General features: G+C 43.0%; 1 protein-coding gene across 4 annotated transcripts in view; it reads right to left on the reverse strand.

Moving 5' to 3' along the window:
• Positions 1-26769, reverse strand: part of LOC129810541 (inactive N-acetylated-alpha-linked acidic dipeptidase-like protein 2) — a 354237-nt gene that overhangs the window by 111857 nt on the left and 215611 nt on the right. For 3 of the 4 annotated variants that reach the window (XM_055861117.1, XM_055861115.1, XM_055861114.1), the window contains one exon: positions 10952-11095. The exons of the other annotated variant lie outside the window; for it this stretch is intronic. In XM_055861117.1, coding sequence (XP_055717092.1) covers positions 10952-11095 — 144 coding nt within the window. The remainder of the gene's footprint in view (positions 1-10951; positions 11096-26769) is intronic. 4 annotated transcript variants of the gene reach the window in all.

Raw genomic sequence — 26769 nt, forward strand, 5'->3', positions numbered from 1 at the left:
GTAAACTGAAGGCTCTGTTTACCTCGGCGCCTGTGTTGGCTCATCCGGATCCCTCTTTGCCATTCATAGTAGAGGTGGACGCATCCGAAGCTGGGATAGGAGCAGTGCTCTCTCAGCGTTCGGGTGTGCCACCGAAGCTTCGCCCCTGTGCTTTCTTTTCGAAGAGGCTCAGCCCGGCGGAGCGTAACTATGATGTGGGGGACCGAGAGCTGTTAGCTGTCGTAAAAGCCTTGAAGGTGTGGAGGCATTGGCTTGAGGGGGCTAATCACCCTTTTCTCATCTGGACTGACCACCGCAATCTGGAGTACATCCGGCAGGCGAAGAGACTAAATCCTCGCCAGGCAAGGTGGGCCATGTTTTTCACTCGTTTTGTGTTTACGCTTACTTACAGACCAGGCTCCCAGAACGTCAAGGCAGACGCATTGTCTCGGCTGTATGACACAGAGGAGCGACCCATGGATCCCACTCCCATACTCCCAGAGTCGTGTTTGGTGGCGCCAGTAGTGTGGGAGCTGGACGCGGACATTGAGCGGGCGTCACGTGCAGAGCCCTCTCCTCCTGAGTGTCCAGCTGGTCGTCTGTACGTTCCGTCTGCTGTCCGCGACCGATTGATCTATTGGGCTCACACATCACCCTCCTCTGGTCATCCTGGGATAGGTCGGACGATGCGCTGTCTTGATGGGAGGTACTGGTGGCCCACTTTAGCTAAGGACGTGAGGATTTATGTTTCCTCCTGTTCGGTGTGCGCCCAGTGCAAGGCTCCTAGACACCTGCCTAGAGGTAAGCTTTTACCTTTACCCGTTCCTCAACGGCCGTGGTCGCACCTGTCAGTGGATTTTGTGACTGATCTTCCACCTTCACAGGGTTACACCACGATCCTGGTCGTTGTGGATCGGTTCTCTAAGTCCTGTCGTCTTCTCCCTTTGCCCGGTCTCCCTACGGCCTTACAAACTGCGGAGGCTCTGTTTACACATGTTTTCCGGCATTATGGGGTGCCTGAGGATATAGTGTCTGATCGGGGTCCCCAGTTCACGTCAAGGGTCTGGAAGGCGTTCATGGAACGTCTGGGGATCTCGGTTAGTCTTACCTCAGGTTTTCACCCCGAGAGTAATGGGCAGGTGGAGAGAGTTAACCAGGATGTGGGCAGGTTTCTGCGGTCCTATTGCCAGGACCGGCCAGGGGAGTGGGCGAAGTTCGTGCCCTGGGCAGAGATAGCCCAGAACTCGCTACGTCACTCCTCCACTAACCTTACCCCTTTTCAATGTGTATTAGGGTATCAGCCGGTTCTGGCTCCTTGGCATCAGAGTCAGACCGAAGCTCCTGCGGTGGACAATTGGTTTCGGCACGCTGAGGAAACTTGGGAGGCAGCCCACGTCCACCTTCAGCGTGCCATAAGGCGCCAGAAAATTGGCGCAGACCGTCGCCGCAGTGAGGCCCCGGTGTTCGTACCAGGGGACAGGGTCTGGCTCTCGACCCGAAACCTGCCCCTCCGCCTGCTCTGCCGGAAGCTGTGTCCGCGGTTTGTGGGGCCGTTTAAAGTCCTGAGGAGAGTGAACGAGGTATGTTATAGATTACAACTGCCCACTAATTACCGTATTAACCCCTCGTTCCATGTGTCTCTCCTCAGGCCGGTGGTGGCTGGCCCGCTCCAGGAGGCTGAAGTGCGTGAAGTTCCTCCGCCTCCTCTAGACATCGAGGGGGTCCCGGCGTACGCTATTCGATCCATTTTGGATTCGAGACGTCGGGCGAGGGGCCTTCAGTACCTCGTGGACTGGGAGGGGTACGGGCCGGAGGAGAGATGCTGGGTTCCGGTGGAGGACATTTTAGATCCTTCCATGTTAAAAGAATTCCACCGCCTCCATCCGGATCGCCCTGCACCTCGCCCTCCGGGTCGTCCCCGAGGCCGGTGTCGACGCGCTGCTGGAGCCGCGCGTCAGGGGGGGGTAATGTCACGACTTCTGCCGAAGTCGTTGCCTCTCCTTGTCCGGGCGGTGTTCGGCGGTCGACTTCACCGGTCTTCTAGCCATCATCGATCCATTTTTCATTTTCCATTGGTTTTGTCTTGTCTTCCCACACACCTGTTGTCAATCCCATTCATTACCTGTTGTGTATTTAACCCTCTGTTTCCCTTCATGTGTTTGTCAGAGATTGTTCGTTGTCAAGTGTTGTGTTGATTGTGTATAGGTGTGCGATGGGTCTTCGTACCCAGATTTGTATTATATTTTTTCCGTGAGTGTTATGGAGCAGATTACTGGGACTTTAATTAAAGTACTACATTCTACACTCTATTTGACTCTCCTGCGCCTGACTTCCTCTGCCACTTATACACGCCATTGTGACACAGATAGTTGATGTTTAAAGTTGGTGAGGGAAATAAAAGTCTCCAACTTCAGCGATTTTTGCAATTTGTTCCAGTCAGTGGCAGCAGAGAACTGGAAGGAAAGGTGGCCAAATGAGGTGTTGGCTTTGGGGATGAACAGTGAGATATACCTGCTGGAACGTGTGCTACTGGTGGGTGTTGTTATCGTGACCAGTGAACGGAGCTTTACCTAGCATAGACTTATAGATGACCTGGAGCCAGTGGGTCTGGCGACGAATATGTAGCGAGGACTAGAGCATACAGGTCGCAGTGGTGGGTGGTATAAGGGGATTTGGTAACAAAACGTATGGCACTGTGATAGACTGCATCCAGTTTGCTGAGTAGAGTGTTGGAAGCTATTTTGTAGATGACATCGCTGAAGTCGAGGATCGGTAGGATAGTCAGTTTTACGAGGGTAAGTTTGGCGGCGTGAGTGAAGGAGGCTTTGTTGCGAAATAGAAAGCCGATTCTAGATTTGATTTTGGATTGGAGATGTTTAATATGAGTCTGGAAGGAGAGTTTACAGTCTAGCCAGACACCTAGGTATTTATAGTTGTCCACATATTCTAGGCCGGAACCGTCCAGGGCGATTTTCCGTGCCACGATGCCACTGAAAGTCTTTCACACTTTCTCAAGAATGCTACGATTTGAGAACCGTGAGTCAAGACCTGCAAGACGTGTGAGAGACAAACTGGTGGCCATAAGAGAGGTCTGGGAGAAGTCAGTGGAGCGTCATACCTCTACCACACTGGGCCTGAAGTAACAGTGGATGAGCAACTGGTTCCATTCATTCAGAGGTACATTTTTATTTTTATATCTGTAATGTACGTGATTTTCACTGTTAATTTGATGATTTATTGCTGTAATATCATTGATTTATGTGATTGTTTTCTGTGACACTCATACTAACTACTGATCTCTTGTCAAAAGGTTGTTGTCCTTTCCGGCAGTATATGCCCAGCAAGACAGCAAAATATGGCATCAAGACATGGGTGGCCTGTGACGCACAATCCAGCTACACTTGGAAGATGCAAGTCTACACAGGGAAGCCGACCAGTGGAGGCCCGGAGAAGAACCAGGGGATGAGGGTTGTGTTTGATGTGACAGATGGACTGAGGGGGCACAATGTCACGTGTGACAATTTCTTCACCTCTTATGAACTTAGCCAGCAGCTCCTGAAGAGGAAGATCACCATGGTTGGCACAGTTAGAAAGAACAAGCCTGAGCTCCCCCCTGAACTCCTTGCAACAAGGGGGAGAGAGGCCTTCTCATCAAAGTTTCCCTTCACCTCCACCGCCACTCTAGTTTCTTACCTCCCAAAGAAGAACAAAAATGTGGTCCTCCTGAGCACACTGCACAAAACAGCTGAGATCAGTGATCATGAGAACAGGAAGCCAGCCATCATCCTGGACTACAACCACAACAAAGGAGGCGTGGACAACCTTGACAAGGTGATTAGAACTTACAGCTGCAGGAGGATGACTGCCCGCTGGCCCCTGGTCATCTTCCATAACATCATTGATGTGTCCTCATACAATGCCTTCGTGATATGGAACAAGATAAACCCTACCTGGATGCCTAAAAAACAGATCAAGAGGAGGGTGTTCCTGGAGCAGCTGGGAAAGGCACTTGTAACCCCACACATTCAAAGAAGGGAGCGCCTCCCCCGCACAGCAGCCTCTGCAGCGCTTGTGAAAGCTGTTCAAGGGGCTGAAGGGGCTTTTCCCACCTGGTGTTTGTGGGTAGTTGTTTCCTGTTTTGTGTTGTGTCACCTTTCAGGACTGTTTCGATTTTCGTTGTTTCACTTTTGTTATTTTGTATTTAGTGTTCAGTTATAATAAATTTAACATGGACATGTACCACGCGGCATTTTGGTCCGATCTTTTCTGGTCTTCAGATGAAGAAGATTGTGACAGAACTACCCACTACCAACGGACCAAGCAGCGTGGTAAGGAGGAGCAGAGGGTTCAGGACTCCTGGACTTGGGATATTGGATGGTAAGGGACCCTGGAGACAGGCTGGGGAATATCACCGCCCAAAAGCAGAACTGGAGGCGGCAAAAGCGGAGAGGCGGCGATATGAGGTAAGGCAGCGCAGCAGGCACGAGAGGCAGCCCCCAATTTTTTTTGGGGGGGGGGGGGGGGCACACGGGGAGATTGGCGGAGTCAAGCAGCCAACTCCCCGTGCTTACTGGAAGAAGCGTAGTACTGGTCAGGCACCGTGTTATACGGTGAAGTGCACGGTGTCGCCAGTACACGTTCATAGCCCGGAGCGCTATAGGCCAGCCCCCCGCAAGTGCCATGCGAGAGTAGGCATCCAGCCAGGGCGGATTGTGCCAGCCCAGCGTGTTTGGTCTCCGGTGCGCCGTTTTGGCCCAGGGTATCCTGCGCCGGCTCTGCGTACTGTGTCTCCGGGGCGCTGGGAGGGTGCTGTTCGTCCTATACCTGCGCTCCGCCCGTGCCGGGCGAAAGTGGACATTGAGCCTAATGGGGAGGTGTGAGCGGTAAGCACCAGATCTCCAGTGCTCTCCCACAGTCCGGTTCGACCTGTGCCTACACTCTGGAGGGGCCGGGCTAAAGTGGGCATTCAGCCTGAGGCATTCAGCCTGGAGGAGTGGTGCCAAGGCTGCGCACCAGGGCTCCAGTGCTCCCCCACAGCCCGGTCTATCCGGTGCCTCCTCTACGCACCAGGCCTCCTGTAGGTCTCCCCAGTCTGGTGGGCCCTGTGGCAGGACCTGTGGTGCGTGGGGCTGCCACAGGGCCCACCAGGCTGTCTCTGATTCTCCTCCCTCCAGAGTCTCCCTCCAGCCTGGACCCTCCAGAGTCTCTCCTCTTGTCCAGAGCTGCCAGAGTCTCCCTCCTGTCCGGAGCTGCCAGAGTCTCCCTCCTGTCCGGAGCTGCCAGAGTCTCCCTCCTATTCGGGGCCCGCTGTAAGGGTCCCCAGTCCGGGGTCGACGGCGAGGGTCGCCACTCTAGAGGCGCCACCTAAGTGGGCCAAGACTAAGTGGAGTGGGGTCTACATCCCGCACCAGAGCCGCCACCGCGGTGAAATGCCCACCCAGACCCTCCCTATAGGTTCAGGTTTTGTCACGTCCTGACCTTAGTTCCTTTTTTATGTCTCTATTTTGGTTTGGTCAGGGCGTTGGGGTGGGCATTCTATGTTTTTCATTCTATGTTTTGTATTTCTATGTGTTTGGCCTGGTATGGTTCCCAATCAGAGGCAGCTGTCTATCGTTGTCTCTGATTGAGAACCATACTTAGGTAGCCTTTTCCCACCTGGTGTTTGTGGGTAGTTGTTTTGTGTTGTGTCACCTTTCAGGACTGTTTCGATTTTCGTTGTTTCACTTGTTATTTTGTATTTAGTGTTCAGTTATAATAAATTTAACATGGACATGTACCACACTGCATTTTTGTCCGATCTTTCCTGTTCTTCAGATGAAGAAGATTGTGACAGCAATTCAAAACTACTTTCTTCACTTTTCTGATACTTTCTTAGGCTATACAAGGGCTATCTCTTGCTAAAAAAATTATGTTTACACCTATGCAATACCTTTAGCAATAATAATAGTAATGATAAACCTCTACTTTACTAGAGTTATGCGTTTTCTTTTATTACAACAAGTGTGTTGTAATAAAAATGAGTTGTGTCCACTGATTAAATGCAGTCTTTCTGCATTGTGAAGAGGGAAAAACCAGATATTCACAAAGTTTGTGATGAATGACAGGTATTTTCTTCATGCAAAATTCAATTAAGCTGCTTTATTTTAGGGGTTTAGTGAAGGCGGGTCATTTTTTACCCTTTTGGACAAGGGGAGTATGCAGAATGTTAAGACTACACAAGGGTTAAGTAGAAATATATAAGTCGTTTTTTGGGGGGGTACCCGTACTTTACTTTACAATTTATATTTTCAACAACTTCTACTTTTACTTCACTACATTCCTAAAGAAAATAATAATAATGAATGCTTAGCAGGACAGGAAAATTGTCAAATTCACACACTTATCAAGACAACATTCCTGGTCCTCCCAACTGCCTCTGATCTGGCAGACACACTGAACACAAATGCATCCTTTGAAAATTATGTCTGAGTTTTGGAGTGTGCCCCTGCCTATCTGTACGTTTTAAAAACATGAAAATGGTGCTATCTGCTTTGCTTAATATGAGGAATTTTAAATGATTTATCTGTTTCCTTTTGATACTTAAGTATATTTTATTAATTACATGTACTTTTGATACCTAAGTATATTTGAAACCAAATACTTTTTACTGGGTAACTTTCACTTTTACTTGAGTAACTTCCTATTAAGATATCTGTACTTTTACTCAAACATGAAAATTGGGTACTTTTTCAACCACTGCATATAGGTAGGGGTAAAGTGACTGGGCAACAGGATTTATACTAAATAGTAACAGCAGCATATGTGATAAGTCAAGAGCGCAAAAAGGGTCAATATACAAAGTGTTTTATGGCAAATATACTTCATACATCAACCACAACTGAGGGTTTTAAATGTATTTACCAGCAAATCAAAATGTAGACGTCTCTTTGTTCTTTTCTTCACAGAGCTTAATCAGTAGAGGAGTGAAACCAATATGGACTGGCCTACCTGCACCTAGCAATCAATAGCTTTGTAATTAAAGGCCCCAGAGTGTTTCTATAAAGCTATTTCAAATAGTTTTTTTGCAGCCGAGCTGTAATTGCTCTGAAAATTTGTTACACTTATGGCATTCGTTTGGGGCCTGGGAGAGCCGGGTGTATGCGGCAGAGAGTGGTGATTCACTGAAATCACAATTCGTCTGGGCTTCTTCTTTTGGTATCAAATTCTTTATGGTGAATAAAAGAAAGATGAAATCGCCCAGCCAGTCCTATCTACAGTGGGACAAAATACACACAATAATGAATAAGTCCCTTTCAAATGCATTGAGTGGTGTGCTGCTCCCTTCAATGGTGTGAACATTGCATTATCCACTCCGGAGCGGCTGGAGAGCGCTGAAAGAGGCATGACGTCACCTGGACACAGGTAGGTAGAACCATTAAACCTTTCAGGGCCTCACAGTTAATGTCTTGTTTCCATGGAGGAGAGCTGCATGCAATTAGAGAATGGCCAGGCAATACAGTGAGCCTTAATTGAATGGGAATTAAAAAAAGAGGAGGCAGACAGATGGAAACAAATGATTTGAAATCTCTGGAGTGGTCAGTACTTTAGCCAAAATCGATGGAGAACAGATTACCAGTGCTCCCCTGTTTGATCAAACTAATGGAACATTGCTGCAGTCCGTTTCAGGGCTTGGCATTAGGAGGTCATGCTTGGGAGGCTTGTAAGCGGCCCTGAAAAGGTGCACATCTGGGACAACCCTCTCTTTGAGGGATCGATAGCGACCATGTTGTGGCCACTGGTATTTTTGGCCCCATTGATTGTCAGTGTGTGGCGGTGCGGCTCGGTGAGTCCGTGGCTGCAGCGTGACAGGGGGATGCCTGCCTGCCGTGGAGGGTGCTGTTCCAGTTACTAATCAGGGGGGTTTGGACACATGGAAAAATGGGAAGTGACTGGTGCAGACAGCCTCACCCAGCCAGGCAGACATCTAAAGAAACCTCTCCTCTTAAAGCCCCTTCAGCTCCTCTATGCCTTACTGTCAACAGCAGGACGGGGGTCCTCTCAGAGACGATGCACACCATAATTTGCCACATTTAGTGTTTTAATATACTGGATATCAAGGGTGAATTGACAAGATTACAAAACCCATCCATGCACATACTACAACATACAGACGTACGGACACACGGACACAGACACACACATTCACTTCTGACTGTCTGCTGAAATCCTTGGCAGATGCCTTTCTGCATTTGGAGGTGATTCAAAAGAGCAGAATGTAGAGTCATCCAAAACAACAGCAGAAATGCCTCATAATCACCCCGATAGCATGAGTGTTTACCTTCTTTATTATGACTTTGGCAAGGGATTTGACTTAAAGTCAGTTTTCCTTCATTTTGTCGTTGGAGCTCTACTGTCTATCAACCAGAGACAACTGCACTGCAGCACTTGCTAACTAGGTCTCCTGGGTGATGATGCAAATATAAGAGGGGATTTTCAGTCAATAGCATGAATTAGAGCCTAATACCCCCCATTAAAAAATAGATAATGCAACTGCTTTCTCCTCCTGGAGAGGGTCTGGGGTTGCTGTGACGGGGTTATAAAGCACCCTTCCATTTTACTCTAAATGTCCTTTTAAATATTGACCTAATTTCACCTCAACTGACTGTTGAAGAGCACGATGACACTGCAAAGAGAATGGTTGATTCTTTATTCTCTGTTAATGGGTGTAAACCTGGCAGGGCGTTTACAGTCTGCTGTACTAGGGAGATATTCCAGGTAAACAATTACAGGTCTAATTGCCTATTAACATCTGAAGTGACAAAGAGCCGTCCAATCAAGGGCTCGTGTTGACGTTTGATGAGTGACAGTAAAAGGAACATAGGTGATACAAATCAAATCAAAGTGTATTTGTCACGTGCACCGAATACAACAGGTGCAGACCTTACAGTGAAATGCTTACTTACAGGCTCTAACCAATAGTGCAAAAAAGGTATTAGGTGAACAATAGGTAAGTAAAGTAATAAAACAACAGTAAAAATACAGGCTATATACAGTAGCGAGGCTATAAAAGTAGCGAGGCTACATACAGACACCGGTTAGTCAGGCTGATTGATGTAGTATGTACATGTAGATATGGTTAAAGTGACTATGCATATATGATAAACAGAGAGTAGCAGCAGCGTAACAAGAGGGGTTGCCATTTGCACACAATGCAAATAGTCCGGGTAGCCATTTGATTACCTGTTCAGGAGTCTTATGGCTTGGGGGTAAAAACTGTTGAGAAGCTTTTTGTCCTAGACTTGGCACTCCGGTACCGCTTGCCATGCTGGGGTCTTTGACAATTTTTAGGGTCTTCCACTGACACCGCCTGGTGTAGAGGTCCTGGATGGCAGGAAGCTTAGCCCCAGTGATGTACTGGGCCGTACGCACTACCCTCTGTAGTGCCTTACGGTCAGAGGCCGAGCAATTGCCGTACCAGTCAGTGATGCAACCAATCAGGATGCTCTCGATGTTGCAGCTGTAGAACCTTCTGAGGATCTCAGGACCCATGCCAAATCTTTTTAGTTTCTTGAGGGGGAATAGGCTTTGTCGTGCCCTCTTCACGACTGTCTTGGTGTGTTTTGACCATTCTAGTTTGTTGTAATGTGGACACCAAGGAACTTGAAGCTCTCAACCTGCTCCACTACAGCCCCAATTAGAGGTACTGTATTAGAGGTACTGTACATTATAGGAGATAAGAGGTCACCACGTTGAATGGAAATTAGACACTGTAACGGGTGTCTAGTTCTTCCTCCTCCTCGGACGAGGAGAGGAGAGAAGGATCGGAGGACCAAAATGCAGCGGGTTGTGAATACATCATGAATTTATTTAAAGACGAACACGAAAAACACTTGGAAAATTACAAAACAACAAAACGACGTAGACTGACCTAAAACATGAGAACTTACATATAACATGAAGAACGCACGAACAGGTACAGACTACAACTAACGAACGAACAAACCGAAACAGTCCCGTGTGGTGCACAGACACAGACACAGAAGACAATCACCAACAAACAAACAGTGTGAACAGCCAACCTTTATATGGTTCTCAATCAGAGGAAAAGTCAAACACCTCTCTCTGATTGAGAACCATATAAGGCTAATTACAAACCACCTAAACATAGAAACACAAAACATAGAATGCCCACCCCAACTCACGCCCTGACCAACTAAACACATACAAAAATAACAGAAAACAGGTCAGGAACGTGACAGACACTATATACATTTTAACTATATTTTCAGATTAAAAGCATATTCGCAATATGAACCATGACCTTTCACTGAAGACCCTCACATTTAAATCCAATGATACACTTACCAATTTTTTTTACGATTTTACATTTTTATGGACCAGATTCCTTAAATGTAACCTCTGAGGTGGCTGGGCACTTTAATGCACTCCGCTAGTCATCCACTCATGGATTCAGCTAAATCCCAGGGTTATAGCATGAGTGAGGCTGATTGACAACTGTAATGGTCTTGGAACATATATATTATCAAGACGAGCGTAACTATGAGATCACGTTGAGGATCGCTGTAATTCACAGGGCCATAACGACCCACTCTGCAGTGTATTCCCTCTTCCCTCCACGGAACGTATATCAGAGAACAGAATTTGCTCGCCACATACCTAGCTACTCCTGCAATTGGAATGAAGGGCCGGCCAATGTTTTCTAATAGCTTGGCTGTGTCTCCTTCTTGAGCTCAATGGCTCATTATATCATAATAGATGATTAATGTAATGACCGGGAGAAGAACTCCTACTGCACCTGACACATTTATCCTCCTCCTGTCCATCCATACAGGGACTCTTGAGTGTTTCTCTGAGGATATGCAACTAGGAACATTAGGGGCATCCCCTCATAGCACTGGAAATGGGCTAGAGTAGGAGGTACATGCAGTACATGCTTTTTAGAGTGGGTTGAGACTGAGAGGGACTACTGTACCTGAGGCAGCAGGCATGGCCAGAGGGGTACAGGGACTCCCCAGTCCCACAGACTGGATGTTGAGCAGCCTTTTGGCTAGGGAGGCAGAGATTGGCTGGACCAGCAGAGACGTCAGGTTGGGCCGCTCCTCCCTGTAACTCCCCACTGCAATGAATAACACAGGAACACTGGCTTAAGATCTGTTCTGGCTGTATGAGCTTCACACTCATAAACCTCCCCCTACACGAACAAGGTCAGTCTGTTGGAAAGGTCGTGGGCGGGTCACCTAAGTGTTGTTTTTTTGACCACCTTAGTCGAAGTAATAAAACAAATATTGTTACGATTTATTTATTCTTTAAAAATAAAATTGGGTTTGGATTTTTTGGGGGCGTTTAAACTTAAATGAATAAGCATATACAGTACCAGTCAAAGGTTTGGACACACCTACTCATTCAAGGATTTTTCTTTATTTTTCTTATTTTCTACATTGTAGTATAATAGTTGTCACGATTGTCGTAAAGATGAGACCAAGGCGCAGCGTGCATAGAGTTCCCCATAATTTTAATAAAGAGAAACTCACTTAAACAAAAACAACAAAAGCACAAACGAAACGTGACGCTACTGATGGCACAAAGATAACTATACGTAGACAAGATCCCACAACACAAATGAGGAAATTGGCTACCTAAATATGATCCCCAATCAGAGACAACGATAAACAGCTGTCTCTGATTGGGAACCATATCAGGCCAACATAGACATACAAACCCCATAGACATACAAAACCCTAGACATACAAAACCCTAGATATACAAACTAGCATACCCACCCTAGTCACACCCTGACCTAACCAAAATATTAAGAAAAACAGAGATATCTAAGGTCAGGGCGTGACAATAGTGAAGGGAAAAAAAGCTATCCCCACTAAGCACAAACCAGATGGGAATGGTGTATCGCTGCAGAATGCTGTAGTAGCCATGCTGGTTAAGTGTGCCTTGAATTCTAAATAAATCATCAGACCAAAGTACAGATTTCCACCCGTCAAATGTCCATTGCTCGTGATTCTTGGCCCAAGCAAGTCTCTTCTTATTATTGGTGTCCTTTAGTAGTGGTTTCTTTGCAGCAATTATTTTGACCATGAAGGCCTGATTCATGCAGTCTCCTCTGAACAATTGATGTTGAGATGTATGTTACTTGAATTCTGTGAAGCAGCTATTTGGGCTGCAATTTATGAGTTGCAATTAACTCTAATGAACGTATTGTCACGATCGTCGTCAGGGTGGAAACGACCGGACCAAGGTGCAGCGTGGTAAGCATACATTTCACTTTATTTTAAATGTCGCCAACAAAAACAAGAAACAACAAAAACGAACGTGAAGCTTACGAGGGCTATACAGGCCACTAACAAAGTCAACTACCCCCAACTCAGGTGACATTTATCCTCTGCAGCAGAGGTAACTCTGGGTCTTCCTTTCCTGTGGCGGTCCTCATGAGAGCGAGTTTCTTCATAGCGCTTGGTGGTTTTTGCGACTGCACTTGAAGAAACTTTCAAAGTTCTTGAAATGTTCAGAATTGACTGACCTTCATGTCTTAAAGTAATGATGGACTGTCGATTCTCTTTGCTTTTTTGAGCTGTCCTTGTCATAATATGGACTTGGTCTTTTACCAGATAGGGCAATCTTCTGTACACCACTCCTACCTTGTCACAACACAACTGATTGGCTCAAACGCATTCAATTAACTTTTAACATGGCCCACCTGTTGAATGTAATGCATTCAAAGTGACTACATCATGAAGCTGGTTGAGAGAATGCCAACAGTGTGCAAAGCTGTCATCAAGGCAAAGGGTGGCTACTTTGAAGAATCTCAAGTATAAAATATGTTTTGATTTGTTTAACTTCTTATAGCTGCAAGCCCGAAGCCAGGCACAATATGACAACAGCCACTTCAAGTGCAGGGCGCGAAATTCAAAATATATTTTTTTAGAAATATTTAACTTTCACACATTAACAAGTCCAATACAGCAAATGAAAGGTACACATCTTGTGAATCCAGCCAACATGTCCGATTATTAAAATGTTTTACAGCGAAAACAGCACGTATATTTATGTTAGCTCACCACCAAATACAAAAAAGGACAGACATTTTTCACAGCACAGGTAGCATGCACAAAGCCAACCTAACTAACCAAGAACCAACCAAACTAACCAACAAACAACTTCATCAGATGACAGTCTTATAACATGTTATTCAATAAATCTATGTTTTGTTCGAAAAATGTGCATATTTCAGGTATAAATCATAGTTTACATTGCAGCTACAATCAGAAATTGCACCGAAAGCAGCCAGAATAATTACAGACACCAACGTCAAATACCTAAATACCCAAATACCTAAAACATTTCTGAAAAATCGATGGTGTACAGCAAATTAAAGACAAGCATCTTGTGAATCCAGCCAATATTTCCGATTTCTTAAGTGTTTCACAGCGAATACACAATATAGCGTTATATTAGCTTACCACAATAGCCAGAAACACAAGCCATTCCCCAGTAGCAAAAGTTAGCGATCGTAACAAACCAGCAAAAGATATATCATTTTTGACTAACCTTGATAAACTTCATCAGATGACAGTCCTATAACATCAGGTTATACATACACTTATGTTTTGTTCGAAAATGTGCATATTTAGAGCTGAAATCAGTGGTTATACATTGTGCTAACGTAGCATCTTTTTTCCCACAACGTCCGGATATTTTTCGGACACTTTTTCTGACACACATATTCTGACCAAATAACTATTCATAACATAACTAAAAAATACATGTTTTATAGGAAATGATAGATACACTAGTTCTTAATGCAATCGCCGTGTTAGAATTCTAAAAATAACTTCATTACGATATGCAGTTTACGTTATGGCGAGAGTGTACCCAAAACCTGGCCGCAAACGACTAGTTCACATGTACGACAGATATATGAAATAACATCATAAAACGGGTCCTACTTTTGCTGATCTTCCATCAGAATGTTGTACAAGGGGTCCTTTGTCCAGAACAATCGTTGTTTGGATTTAGAACGGCCTTTTTCCCTCTCGATTTAGCAAGCACACTTGCCAAGTGGCGCGAATCTCTCCATCGTCAACAAACTCAGAGAACGGAACACGGCAAAACTCCCGAAAAAATTTCAATAATCTGATTAAACTATATTGAAAAAACATACTTTACGATGATATTGTCACATGTATCAAATAAAATCAAAGCCGGAGATATTAGTCGTCCATAACGACAGCTTATCAGAAGGCAAATCCAGGTCCCTTCACGCGCTCTCCAGAAAACAGGAAACTGGTGACACGTCATACAAAGAGCATTTATTCGAGCCCAGATCAAGTTACACACTCAATTTCTTCTCTCACTGCCTGTCGACATCTAGTGGAAGACGTATGAAGTCCATCTAAATGAATAAATATCAAGGACTTTAATAGGCATGCCCTAGAAGAGTGCATCGATTTCAGATTTTCCACTTCCTGTCAGGAAGTTTGCTGCAAAAGGAGTTCTGTTTTACTCACAGATATAATTCAAACGGTTTTAGAAACTAGAGAGTGTTTTCTATCCAATGGTAATAATAATATGCATATTGTACGAGCAAGAATTGAGTACGAGGCCATTTGAAATGGGCACCTTTTATCCGGCTACTCAATACTGCCCCTGCAGCCCAAACAGGTTAACCTGTCTAGGACATGCGTTCCGCTAGCGGAACCCCTCAACAACAGTCCGCTGAAAAGGCAGCACGGGAAATTCAAAAATATTTTTGGGAAATATGTAACTTTCACACATTAGCAAGTCCAATACAGCAAATAGAAGATAAACATCTTGTTAATCTACCCATCGTGTCCGATTTAAAAAATGCTTTACAGCGAAAGCACAACATATGATTATGTTAGATCACCACCAGTCAAAAAAACACAAAAATGTTTAGTTTTATGTTTAGATTCCATGAGAATCTAAAATTCAAATAATTATGCATTTAAGACTATTTTTGTCATGGCGTGGGCCCTATCGATTTGTTTTATAATGTTTGAGTCACTCCAATAACATAACATGGCACAAGCCATGGATAAATGTGTATAATTGAAGGAAATTAGCTTTAAAACTGAAACATTTTGTCTCAGCCAAATGGCAAAATGTGTAGAATTTACAGAGAATCAGCTTTAAAACTGCCAAATCTTCTCTCCACTTCTCTCCACCCAATGGTAAAATTAGCTTTAAAGCAGGACAGGAGAGTGTGGCGGGAAGGCAGGCAACTGAGGCTCCAAATGGAAAGTGAAGGAGAGGAGAGAAGGACAGTGAGGGTAGCTGAAGATCTCTCTCTCTCTCTCTCTACCTCTGATTGGGGCTTGCAGGCGACCCGCTAATAGGCTGGTGGATTTTAAGTTGGAAGTAATGGTTTCTGCAAACCAATGGGGATTTAGATGGGCGAAATGCTCCATTGATTCAGCCTCATTAAAACAGGCAAACTGTGAGCCTAATCCTGCTTTAGTAACACATTTATTTTGCAGGGTTACATTTTCCACTGCCGGCGCCCGGCTGGGGTGACAGCAACAGTCATACTCGAATAACAATGTAGCAAACTGGCCTCTTCAACACCACACTATTCCTGCCGATTGTGTTTTCAATCCATAATTTTTCTCTCAAACAAAATATAATTATTTGAACATTTATCTGAATGGAATTAAAATGGCTCCCTCTGCATTATCTCTGAAGAGTTGACTCATTGACGGTCACAATGCTAGATAATGAGTTGGTCTCTCAATGGAAATTGTTCACAGCAGGACAGACTTCAAGGTTACCTGCAGTGTGAAGTGATTATTCTTGCTAATTACAACTTTAACATCTGAATGTGAATATTAACAAATGGTGATTTGAGTCTATTTGGGCCCTTAACACTGACATATCCTATTTGGTCAGGAAGAGTGACTTATGGGCACTTGAGAACAAGATTCATTATCTATCATTAAATATGATAATTAGATTTTTGGCTCTCTGAGGCCATGGCTGAGCTCAATAGAAATGTTTGGACTCACTATAAAATCAAATATAAAATCAAATCAAGTTCATTGGTACATGTACACAGGTTAGCAGATGTTATAGAGGGTGCAGGGAATTGCGTGTGTTACTAGCTCTAAGACTGCAGTACAAATGTCAAAGAAGTTCACAAATAATAATCAATCCAAATCAATCATTATCCAAATGCAATCTATGTGTCTATAAACAAAAAAATATATAGTGAGAATGATATGTAGAGCAGTAGATATATTAGCTATGTCAAGAATCCAGTATATAAATAAGAATCAAGTATATGAATTATACGGTGTGTATAAACAGTGTAACAAAAATATAATATACAGTAGTAGATATATTACAATGAGCTATATAACGAATACAGTATATGAATACACAGTGTGAAAAACAGTATAAAAGATGTATATTGTAAGGGGTGTGAACTTGCGGCAGAGAAGTCAGACACAGGAGAGAATTAACTATGTTTCCGACGGTGCAGTTTACTAACAAAACCCACCGGAAAACAGAATAATAAAATAAATGGGTACATAACCCAAAGCAAACCAGGACAGACGTGCACAAGCACTTAAAACAAACAATCACCGACAAGGACATGAGGGGGAACAGAGGGTTAAATACACAACATGTAATTGATGGGATTGGAACCAGGTGTGATGGAAGACAAGACAAAACCAAAGGAAAATGAAAAGAGGATCAGCGATGGCTAGAGAATGGTCGGTGACTTCGATCACCAAACGCCGCCCGAACAAGGAGAGAGACCAACTTCAGCGGAAGTCGTGACATATATACTGTAATGTCTTTACAGTATATACAGTGAGCTACAAAAGTATTGGGACAGTGACACATCATTTGTTGTTTTGGATCTGTACTCACCCACTTTCGATTTGAACTGTTAAAAGTACTATCAGTGCAGACGGTCAGCTTTAATTTGAGGGTATTTTCATCCATATTGGGTGAACCGTTTTGAACAGCAAAAAGTATATACAGCACTTTTTGTACATAGTCCCCACATTTTAGGGGACCAAAAGTATTGGGACAAATTCACTTACAGTGCATTCGGAAAGTGTTGACTTTTTCTACGTTTTGTTACATTACAGCCTTATTCTAAAATGTATTAAATTAATGTTTTAATTGCTCAGGGAGGTAACCAAGAACCTGATGGTCACCCTGACAGAGCTCCAGAGTTCCTCTGTGGAGATGGGAGGATCTGCAGAGAAGAGTAGGAGAAACTCCCCAAATACAGGTGTGCCAAGCTTGTAGCGTCATACTCAAGAATACTCAAGGCTGTAATCGCTGCCAAAGGTGCTTCAACAAAGTACTGAGTAAAGTGTCTGAATACTTACGTAAATGTGATGTTTAATTTTTCATTTTTTTGTGAGAAAAAAATCAACTCTTTTTGCTTTGTCATTATGAGGTATTGTGTAGATTGATAAGGGAAAAAACGATTTAATCAATTTAAGAATAAGGCTGTAAAGTAACAAAATGTGAAAAAAGTCAAGCGGTCTTACATCAACCTTGTGACTCCACACACTTGTTGCTTGCATTTACTGTTTGTTTTGGTTGTGTTTCAGATTATTTTGGAGTCACTTTTATTGTAAATAATGAGGAGTGAGAAATATTATACCCCCAAGATGCGAACATCTCACCATTACAATAACAGGGGAGGTTAGCATTTTTGGGGTGTATGATATTTGTGCGTCTGTAATTTTCTCACTCATCATAATTCACGATCAATTCAGGACTACCCGTATTCATGGTAGCATCCACATTAATGTAGACGTGTTGCAGCATTGCTGTATGTGTTTATGTGTGTGTGTCTGTGTATGTTTGTGAGTATGGCCATATGCATGTGTGTGTGTGTGTATATGTGTGTACTGAGTCTGCATGTGTATGAGCTGTGTGTGTGTGAGTCTATCTTTGTTTCTTACTACAGAAGTACTACTTACTACTCTCACTTGCTACAGGGAATGGCGTGATGGCTGTTCAACAATTTGATGGCCTGGAGATAGCAGCTCTTTTTCAGTCTTTCGGTCCCGGCTTTGATGCACCTGTTCTGTCTTTTTCTGCTAGATGGTAGCAGAGTGAAAAGACTGTGACTAAGTTGGCTGAGGTCCTTGAGGACCTTCTTGGCCTTCCTTTTACACAGAGTGCTGTAAGTTTCCTTGAGGGCAAGCAGCATGCCCCTGGTGACTGTGGCAAGGAAGTAAGTCAACTGTGGCACGCCCCAAGCCAGCCTGCAGTAAGGAAACGTACGGTGAGACCAGGCTTCTCTCTTCCCTCTTATAGCAATCGTTTATTATCTCATTTGGGCTTTGGCTCTCACACTGGTCTTGAAGCAATCTCACCAATAGGAATGATGAATGGTCCAGGTGAAAAATATATACAGTATCTCTCTTCCTGCCATGTTGAGACGTGCACCGCATGCAACGGTTACGGGATCCATGTTGCACTAATCTTTTAGCTTTGAGAGAAGCCATTTAGTTTTCCTTTGGCTTTTTTTCAGCAGCGTTTTCTGGAGAAAGGTACTCTAGTTTTAAAGAGTGAATAGTATCAAATATTTAGACAGAAAGTTGTGTACACAGAAAGATAAGATAAAAGAAGAGAATGGGGTGGGAGGTAGCCCAGTGGCTAAGTGCATTGGACCAGTAACCGAAAGTTCGTATGCTCGAATCCCCAAGCCGATTATGTGAAAAATCTGTCCATGTGCCCTTGAGCAAGGCACTTAACCCTAATTGCTCCTGTAAGTCACTCTGGATAAGAGTGTCTGCTAAATGACTCAACTGTAAAAGGAGATAAGAAAGGTGTGTTAGGAATGTTAGTGCATACTCATTCTTAGCGTTTCATCAACACAGGGTTGTAAAGAGGATAAAGAACTTTCAGTAGATCATGCATACCACCCTGCATACCACTACTGGCTTGCTTCTGAAGCTAAGCAGGGTTGGTCCTGGTCAGGCCCTGGATGGGATACCAGATGCTGCTGGAAGTGGTGTTGGAGGGCCAGTAGGAGGCACTCTTTCCTCTGGTCTAAAAAATATCCCAATGCCCCAGGGCAGTGATTGGGGACACTGCCCTGTGTAGGGTGCCGTCTTTCGGATGGGACGTTAAACGGGTGTCCTGACTCTCTGAGGTCATTAAAGATCCCATGGCACTTATCGTAAGAGTAGGGGTGTTAACCCCGGTGTCCTGGCTAAATTCCCAATCTGGCCCTCAAACCATCATGGTCACCTAATAATCCCCAGTTTACAATTGGCTCATTCATCCCCCTCCTCTCCCCTGTAACTATTCCCCAGGTCGTTGCTGCAAATGAGAACGTGTTCTCAGTCAACTTACCTGGTAAAATAACGGTAAAAAAAAAAAAAAAAAAATGTAACTAGCGGCTAGCCAATTTAGACAATACTTTTGTGCTTTGCTCAAAATTGAAATAATATTCATTAAACATCATACCAACATTACTTAGGTGTTCTGTCTTTTTCAATCCATAATTAACTAGCAGTCTATCAATATTTTGCTCTGCATTTCAGAAGACCTTCTGTAACCCATGATCAACCTGTACACATTGTTAACTGTGCCTCCAACAAACCCCACATGGCCCTTACATCGGGCAGTCAATCCATTCTCTTTTGAATCCTGTGAGGATGTCAGTTGTGCATCACACCCTCTGATCTCCATCAATATCACAAGCAAGAGCAGAGTGGCTGTATTGATCCAACCACGAGACTGAGGGAATGGAGCTGAGATCACTGGGTACATTTCTACTTTACAACAGGATGACTTCCCAAGGCAGACAAGCAGACCAAACACACTGACACATCCATACCTGATACACTGTCGGCTAGCTGCTGTCAGTACTAGCCCTGAGAAACAGAACCTACAGCTGTATTGGGTAAGCTGGTGTGTGGATTTCTCATTTGCACTTCCAAGGCATGAGATATTGTGGTACATGGTTGTGCAGAATAATTGAATGGATTACATATTGCATTACATACCGTATGTCCAATTCCGCTGTACAAAAATCATACGAAATGCAGTTATGTGGCAAATAAATTAAATAAACATAGACATTATGTGATGATTTCTTCTGGAATGGGCTCTAGGACTTCTATATAATAATTATACCAGGAGCTCTGTATGTGTAGCCATGCCTCATCTGTAAAACGCTTGGATAGTTTGGTTGGTTATTGGTGAGGCCCGCCTGCATCTCCACTTCATTACATGTGAAATCAATACTAAGTGGCTATTGACAGTGGCTGGTCTTCCTGGTGTGGACGTGTGGCTTTATTGATACCAATGGTGCTACATTCACCCCTCTGTCACAACTACTGCAAGGGACTGTATGAAATAATAATATGCACTGCATGACTGTAAACCAAATTCCATACTACAGTATGTAATATCAAACTGTACAATACTGTACCACACAAGGCAATTGCATTGTGTATTGGGTTTTGCGTTATGATCTTCTAGGGATAGACTACAAATGATCTATTGCAGAGGTGCATGAGTTGTTTCAACTTTTGGGTTATTCAGATCTAATGTAATTAAGACCTAATGTGATCTATTGCACTGATTATAATCACAACAAAATGTTTGCTACTTGTTTACAATGTTTGACATTTTCTTTATTCCCAAGAGGTTTGCTTTACTACTGTAAGCCTAATTAAGCAGAATTATTTCAAAATACGCAGGTACCAAAGGTCTGGAATTAATTTGCATGAACACAATCCTTCTTTTATTGTTCAGTGGCCTTTGGTTTTCAGATTTGTTTTCTAGTCCAGCTCACCTTTTCAGACAAAGTGTCTTTCATGTGTTCAGTATCTTTGATATGGAGGGGTGGGCATCCTTCATTCATTATTATCAACAGTTTGATTTCCATGTTTATATTTGACACATTACAAATACTGCATAATATAGGATGCTTAAGAACCCTCTTCCTGAAACCCATCTGCTTGAGGCTCATCTAAGACGTAGGCCATGTCCGAATACCCGTACTTCTAAATAGTCCGTTTTTTAGGTATGCGAAAATAAGACTTTTTATTGTTTGTCGAGGAGTAGACGGACTCAAAGAATACTATAAGAGAACGTCTTCTTTAGGACAGCAAGCCTTTATTCAGAAGTACAGCATACTTCAGCATACGGAAACATATTATTCTCAAATCAGTAAGCTATCACACTTTTTTTATAAACTGTAAATCAGGTGAGGCCCAAAGAGCTCCCCCCTCAGCTGACTTACCAGATTGATACTTGATTTGTTAATACAGAACAAGTGCATGTGCGTGCTGCAAAAGCATGAATGATGTTGAACAGAGGCGAAAACAAGATTGCAGGTGTCTGGGAATGTCTGGAAGAGATACATTTCAGAAAGAAGCATTCAAATAATCATCTTGGGAAGCAAGTGAAGGAATGTATGAGTGGTATTTTATCTCAGTGGGAAAAAAAACATTTTACCGGCCATCTATCTTTCCCCCACCCCTCATGTCTCTAATTACACTTTCCTCCTTCATTTTCTAGTCTGAACCCTACAGTAATAACTTGGGACAAAATATTAAACAAATATGTGTTTAAGACATCATCAGCTTGGTTATTAGTTGATTATTAAAGTTCATAGTTAATAATTACCCAATTAATACAGGTCGTTGTTAGTACAGTATATGATCGTGCCATGTACAGACTCTAGTAGAAGCCTACACACATTTCACTGAACCCTTCAATGTCAAATTTCTAAAATGTAGGATGCATCAAATGCCCTGATGTTATACTCATTTTGGCTTTTCATCTAGTAGAATTTGCTACACACTACTTAGGAAGATAATCATCTTTCGAGAACCACGTGTGCAATTGCGCATCAGATGAGGCCTTCTCAGTATGGATGAGCCTAGTATGTTGATATCTGTTACTTACTGCAACACATTTTGGACACGGTCATATGCTTCTTCTCTTTCTTTCCAGTCTCTGTCAATACACTTTCTCACGAATATACTATGCAGTCTCAATACCTCTTGAGCATTTCATGAATACAACAGGAAATACTGTGCTCAATCTAAAAGTATTCCTCATAAAAGTCTACATGTACAGTTGTCCTATTCTGACCCTCCATGTATCTAAGTGATAACATACACAGACCAGAATATATTTGTAAAACATACAGAAAGACCACAGCAGTAACATACTTCAGGATTGAGACAATGGTCAGACAGAGTAGAGTATTAATAAGCTGTAGATGAGGTTGACTAGTGTGTAGGTCAAACCCACATAACCATCTCTCCAAAGATGTTCACTAAAGCAAGGACTACTCCAGCGAGGATCAATACTGCCAACAACCTCTACGATAAACCAAACAGTCATGAAAGATGCCTCAACAATGCCAGGGCCCTTAATGTCAATTAATAGTCTCAGAATCCTTGCAAGTGGCAACATTAAAATGTGATGAAATAAGTACATTGCCCAAAATTCAGACAGATGTTGTCAATGAGCATTTTGACAATTTAAAGATGTACATCTGTTAATGTGTTCATTAGCCTTATGAAAATAAGAGAACACGTGAAAATGTAGACGACAGGGAAAAGGATTTAACATTGGCCCTTGCCTCAGTACCTGTGTGTCTCTAAAGTGGAAAGCCAGCCCAGCGCACAAGAAACACACAGGCTCATTAGCCACATGCCAAACAAGTACACACTTTAAAAAACCCACTTACTGGCCATTCACTGTGATGAAGGCAGAATGAGGTCCTAGCAGTCCCTGTAAAGAAATGGGCGGAATACATCAGAGCCCCATGACTGATCAAAGCGGAGAGAAGGAGAAAAAATGCATTTAAATGTCTCAGAAGGGGGGCGGGGGGGCAGTGGGCGTTAGAGGCCCCTCCTTTTGGTAACAGAGACAACATTTTGCTGTTTTAAAGTTCGTTTCCTGCAATTCTACACATTTGTCAGGGGGCTGAGAGTAGAATTTCTGTTGAACAGAATTACAGTCGTTGTCCTGCAATTACAGTCGTGGCCAAACGTTTTGAGAATGACACAAATATTAATTTTCACAAAGTCTGCTGCCTCAGTTTGTATGATGGCAATTTGCATACACTCCAGAATGATATGAAGAGTGATCAGATGAATTGCAATTAATTGCAAAGTCCCTCTTTGCCATGCAAATGAACTGAATCCCCCAAAACATTTCCACTGCATTTCAGCCCTGCCACAAAAGGACCAGCTGACATCATGTCAGTGATTCTCTCGTTAACACAGGTGTGAGTGTTGACGAGGACAAGGCTGGAGATCACTCTGTCATGCTGATGGAGTTCGAATAACAGACTGGAAGCTTCAAAAGGAGGGTGGTGCTTGGAATCATTGTTCTTCCTCTGTCAACCATGGTTACCTGCAAGGAAACACGTGCCGTCATCATTGCTTTGCACAAAAAGGGCTTCACAGGCAAGGATATTGCTGCTAGTAAGATTGCACCTAAATCAACCATTTATCGGATCATCAGAACTTCAAGGAGAGCGGTTCAATTGTTGTGAAGAAGGTTTCAGGGCGCCCAAGAAAGTCCAGCAAGCGCCAGGACCGTCTCCTAAAGTTGATTCAGCTGCGGGATCAGGGCACCACCAGTACAGAGCTTGCTCAGGAATGGCAGCAGGCAGGTGTGAATGCATCTGCATGCACAGTGAGGCGAAGACTTTTGGAGGATGGCCTGGTGTCAAGAAGGGCAGCAAAGAAGCCACTTCTCTCCAGGAAAAACATTAGGGACAGACTGATAATCTGCAAAAGGTACAGGGATCGGACTGCTGAGGACTGGGGTAAAGTCATTTTCTCTGATGAATCCCCTTTCCGTTTTTTTGGGGCATCCGGAAAAAAGCTTGTCCGGAGAAGACAAGGTGAGCACTACCATCAGTCCCGTGTCATGCCAACAGTAAAGCATCCTGAGACCATTCATGTGTGGGGTTGCTTCTCAGCCAAGGGAGTGGGCTCACTCACAATTTGCCCGTTAATTTCACAATTAATTAATTTGCCCGTTAAAGAGATGGGTGGGGCTAAAGCTTAAGAGGGTGTGAATGATGCTGAATGGGTGTAGACAAAGAAGGGCTCGCCAGTAGTAGTACCAAAACATTCAAAGCAAAATTACTTTCCCATTGTTCCTCAACTGTAGTATATAATATACCATTTTGTAGCTCTGAGTCTCAACTTTTATCCAATGTAAAAAACAAAATTTCCAATTTTGCTACAAAAGACAGATTTGAGCCGGTCAGTCACATATTTGGTTTAAAATTAGGCTTATATTGTTTGCCCATATTGTGCAGCCCTACATGGCAGTGTGGAAATTACCTCAATTGATTGCAGAAAATATTTTTGGTTAAAGATTTATTGAACAGTATAAAACAATCAGAATAGAGAAAGCCCCATTGAAATCCCTTAGAGATTATGTGTTGCCACCCTAGGATCATGCACTACTCATAAAGCAAATGTAAAACCTTTATTATTCAGCCAATGTTGTAAGTGTCTTTAGATCTAGTTATTCATCACATCTTTCATAATATTACATTACAGTTATTAAAAAGTATACTGAATGATCTCAATTGAACCCAAAACAAATCAGCAAAGAGCTGGAATGATAGCTAAAAAGAACAGCAGATGGACTGCTACAAATACGGGGGTGTTGGGCAGCTTAAAGAAAATGCTATCATTATAAGTACAAAATAGTTTTAGTGGTTGCTCTTTTTCGTTTAGGTTCAAATTGTTACAAAGTCATTTTCCTGTCTAATACTTAGTATTAGCGCAGTATATACACCACATCCAGAAACAAGGGTCCTTTAAGTTAAAGCTAAACTAGGTACTTAAACACCTCAGTGGTGACTCTCACATTCTGTGGCTCTTTTGGGACAGTTAAAATGCATTGTTTTTTAATGGACTTTTATTGTGTTTTGATGCACATATGATGCAATATAACCAGACCTGGGGATTTGACAATCCTCACTTAATGATGATGGCATTTTAATGATAGCTTAATGACACTCACCCCCCGCCCATGTACTCACTAGGGCAACACCAAAACATTACAAACGAATGCCTCTACTCACAGACATTAGACTTACTTTGGGACCAATGTCACAGAGATGCATAAGGTAAAATGCTTAAGATGCTAGTTTGAGTGTTTGCTATAATTTTGTATCTGGGTATTTTGATAATATTGTGTTGTGCTGTGGATATTATCTGAAAAATATGTGGTACTGTATTTCTAAATTTCACTTAAATGAATTTAAACTTGACAAATCAATGAAAGACCAACTGGTGAATATTCCTTCTTATGAAGTTAAAAATCAATTAAACGTTTATTGGTTGCGTACACAGTTTTGCAGATATTATCGTGGGTGCAGCGAAATGCTTATGATTCTAGCTCCAACAATGCAGCAATATCTAGCAATACAATAACAATACACACATAATCCAAAAGTTTAAAAAAGGATAAGAAATGAAGACATATCAGAACGAGGTTCAAAACAAGGTCATGACCCATAAAATGTGATTGGTCTATTTTTGGTGCCCTGTGAGACATGTCCTAAAAGCTGATTGGAAGAAAACAATACATGGTAAAGGTTGCATACACATTTACAAGATAAAAGCTAATCTAGCACGGCAATGATTTGAAAGATCAACTATGTAGAATTGATCATATAAAAATTATAATAAAGAGGCCAACACATAAGTTCTTACTTTGTCTTCAGCGGAAATGTTAACATAAAGGAAGTTTTTTCTATCTAACATAATGGAAGTTATCTCTAGGGATATGATTGCATGTTCTCACTTGTTTCCCCCATCCAGGTATATCCCTCTGTCCCCTGACAACTCTCTGCAGAGCTTCAGGGCTTCTTCACAGTGTGGCTACAGTACAGTGTTAACATGTGTTGTTGGCCTTCCTGCCTCAGGGCTACACAACCTGAAGTTAGCTCTGCTGTACACTATGCTCTTAAGCTTATCACCTACACGGAGTGCACAAGGACCATTTGAAGAGGCAGGACACTTAGAACACCAGTTTGCCTCTAGTATGCCTACTTCAATCAACCACTAGTCAGTCTGGTTGCTTCATTACAATTCCATCTTCTGGCCGGAGTCAAGTGTAAATCCTAAACCAACAACAGGTAATAATCTTCCCCACCTCAGATTTAGAGCAATAGATTTAGGACCAGAGGGGCTCTCAGAGAGTCACATCAAATTCATGTGTGGTAAAGTAATTCTGCATTTGCTGAGGCTAAACTATGGTAATGTCTCAGAGGAAAAACAGGGGCCAATGGCCAGGAGGGAGGATGGGGCAGTTTAATTAGAGAGAAGTGAAAATGAGTAAATAATTAATTAATACTGTTCCCCTCTGATAGTTCCACCTCCAACCTTCATGTCCACAGGGGCAAGACAACAGAAACGCCTGTGGTCAAGCTGCTGCTGTACAATGTATACAATGTATATTGTGTGTGTGTGTGTGTGTGTGTGTGTGTGTGTGTGTGTGTGTGTGTGTGTGTGTGTGTGTGTGTGTGTGTGTGTGTGTGTGTGTGGACTAAAAACAAACAAAATATAAAAATTTGTATAGTATGTATAAACTGAAGGTAGAAGTCTAAGTGTTATGGTTATTAGTTTACTCCAATTGGGGGAGGGGTGGTATGGTTTGCGGGAGGAGGGCCTGGTGCACTTCACAAAATAGATGGCATCATGAGGGAGGAAAATTATGTGGATATATTGAAGCAACGTCTCAAGACATCAGTCAGGAAGTTAAAGCTTGGTTGCAAAT

This window comes from Salvelinus fontinalis, chromosome 14 (genome assembly GCF_029448725.1).
Source record: "Salvelinus fontinalis isolate EN_2023a chromosome 14, ASM2944872v1, whole genome shotgun sequence".
NCBI lineage: Eukaryota > Metazoa > Chordata > Actinopteri > Salmoniformes > Salmonidae > Salvelinus > Salvelinus fontinalis.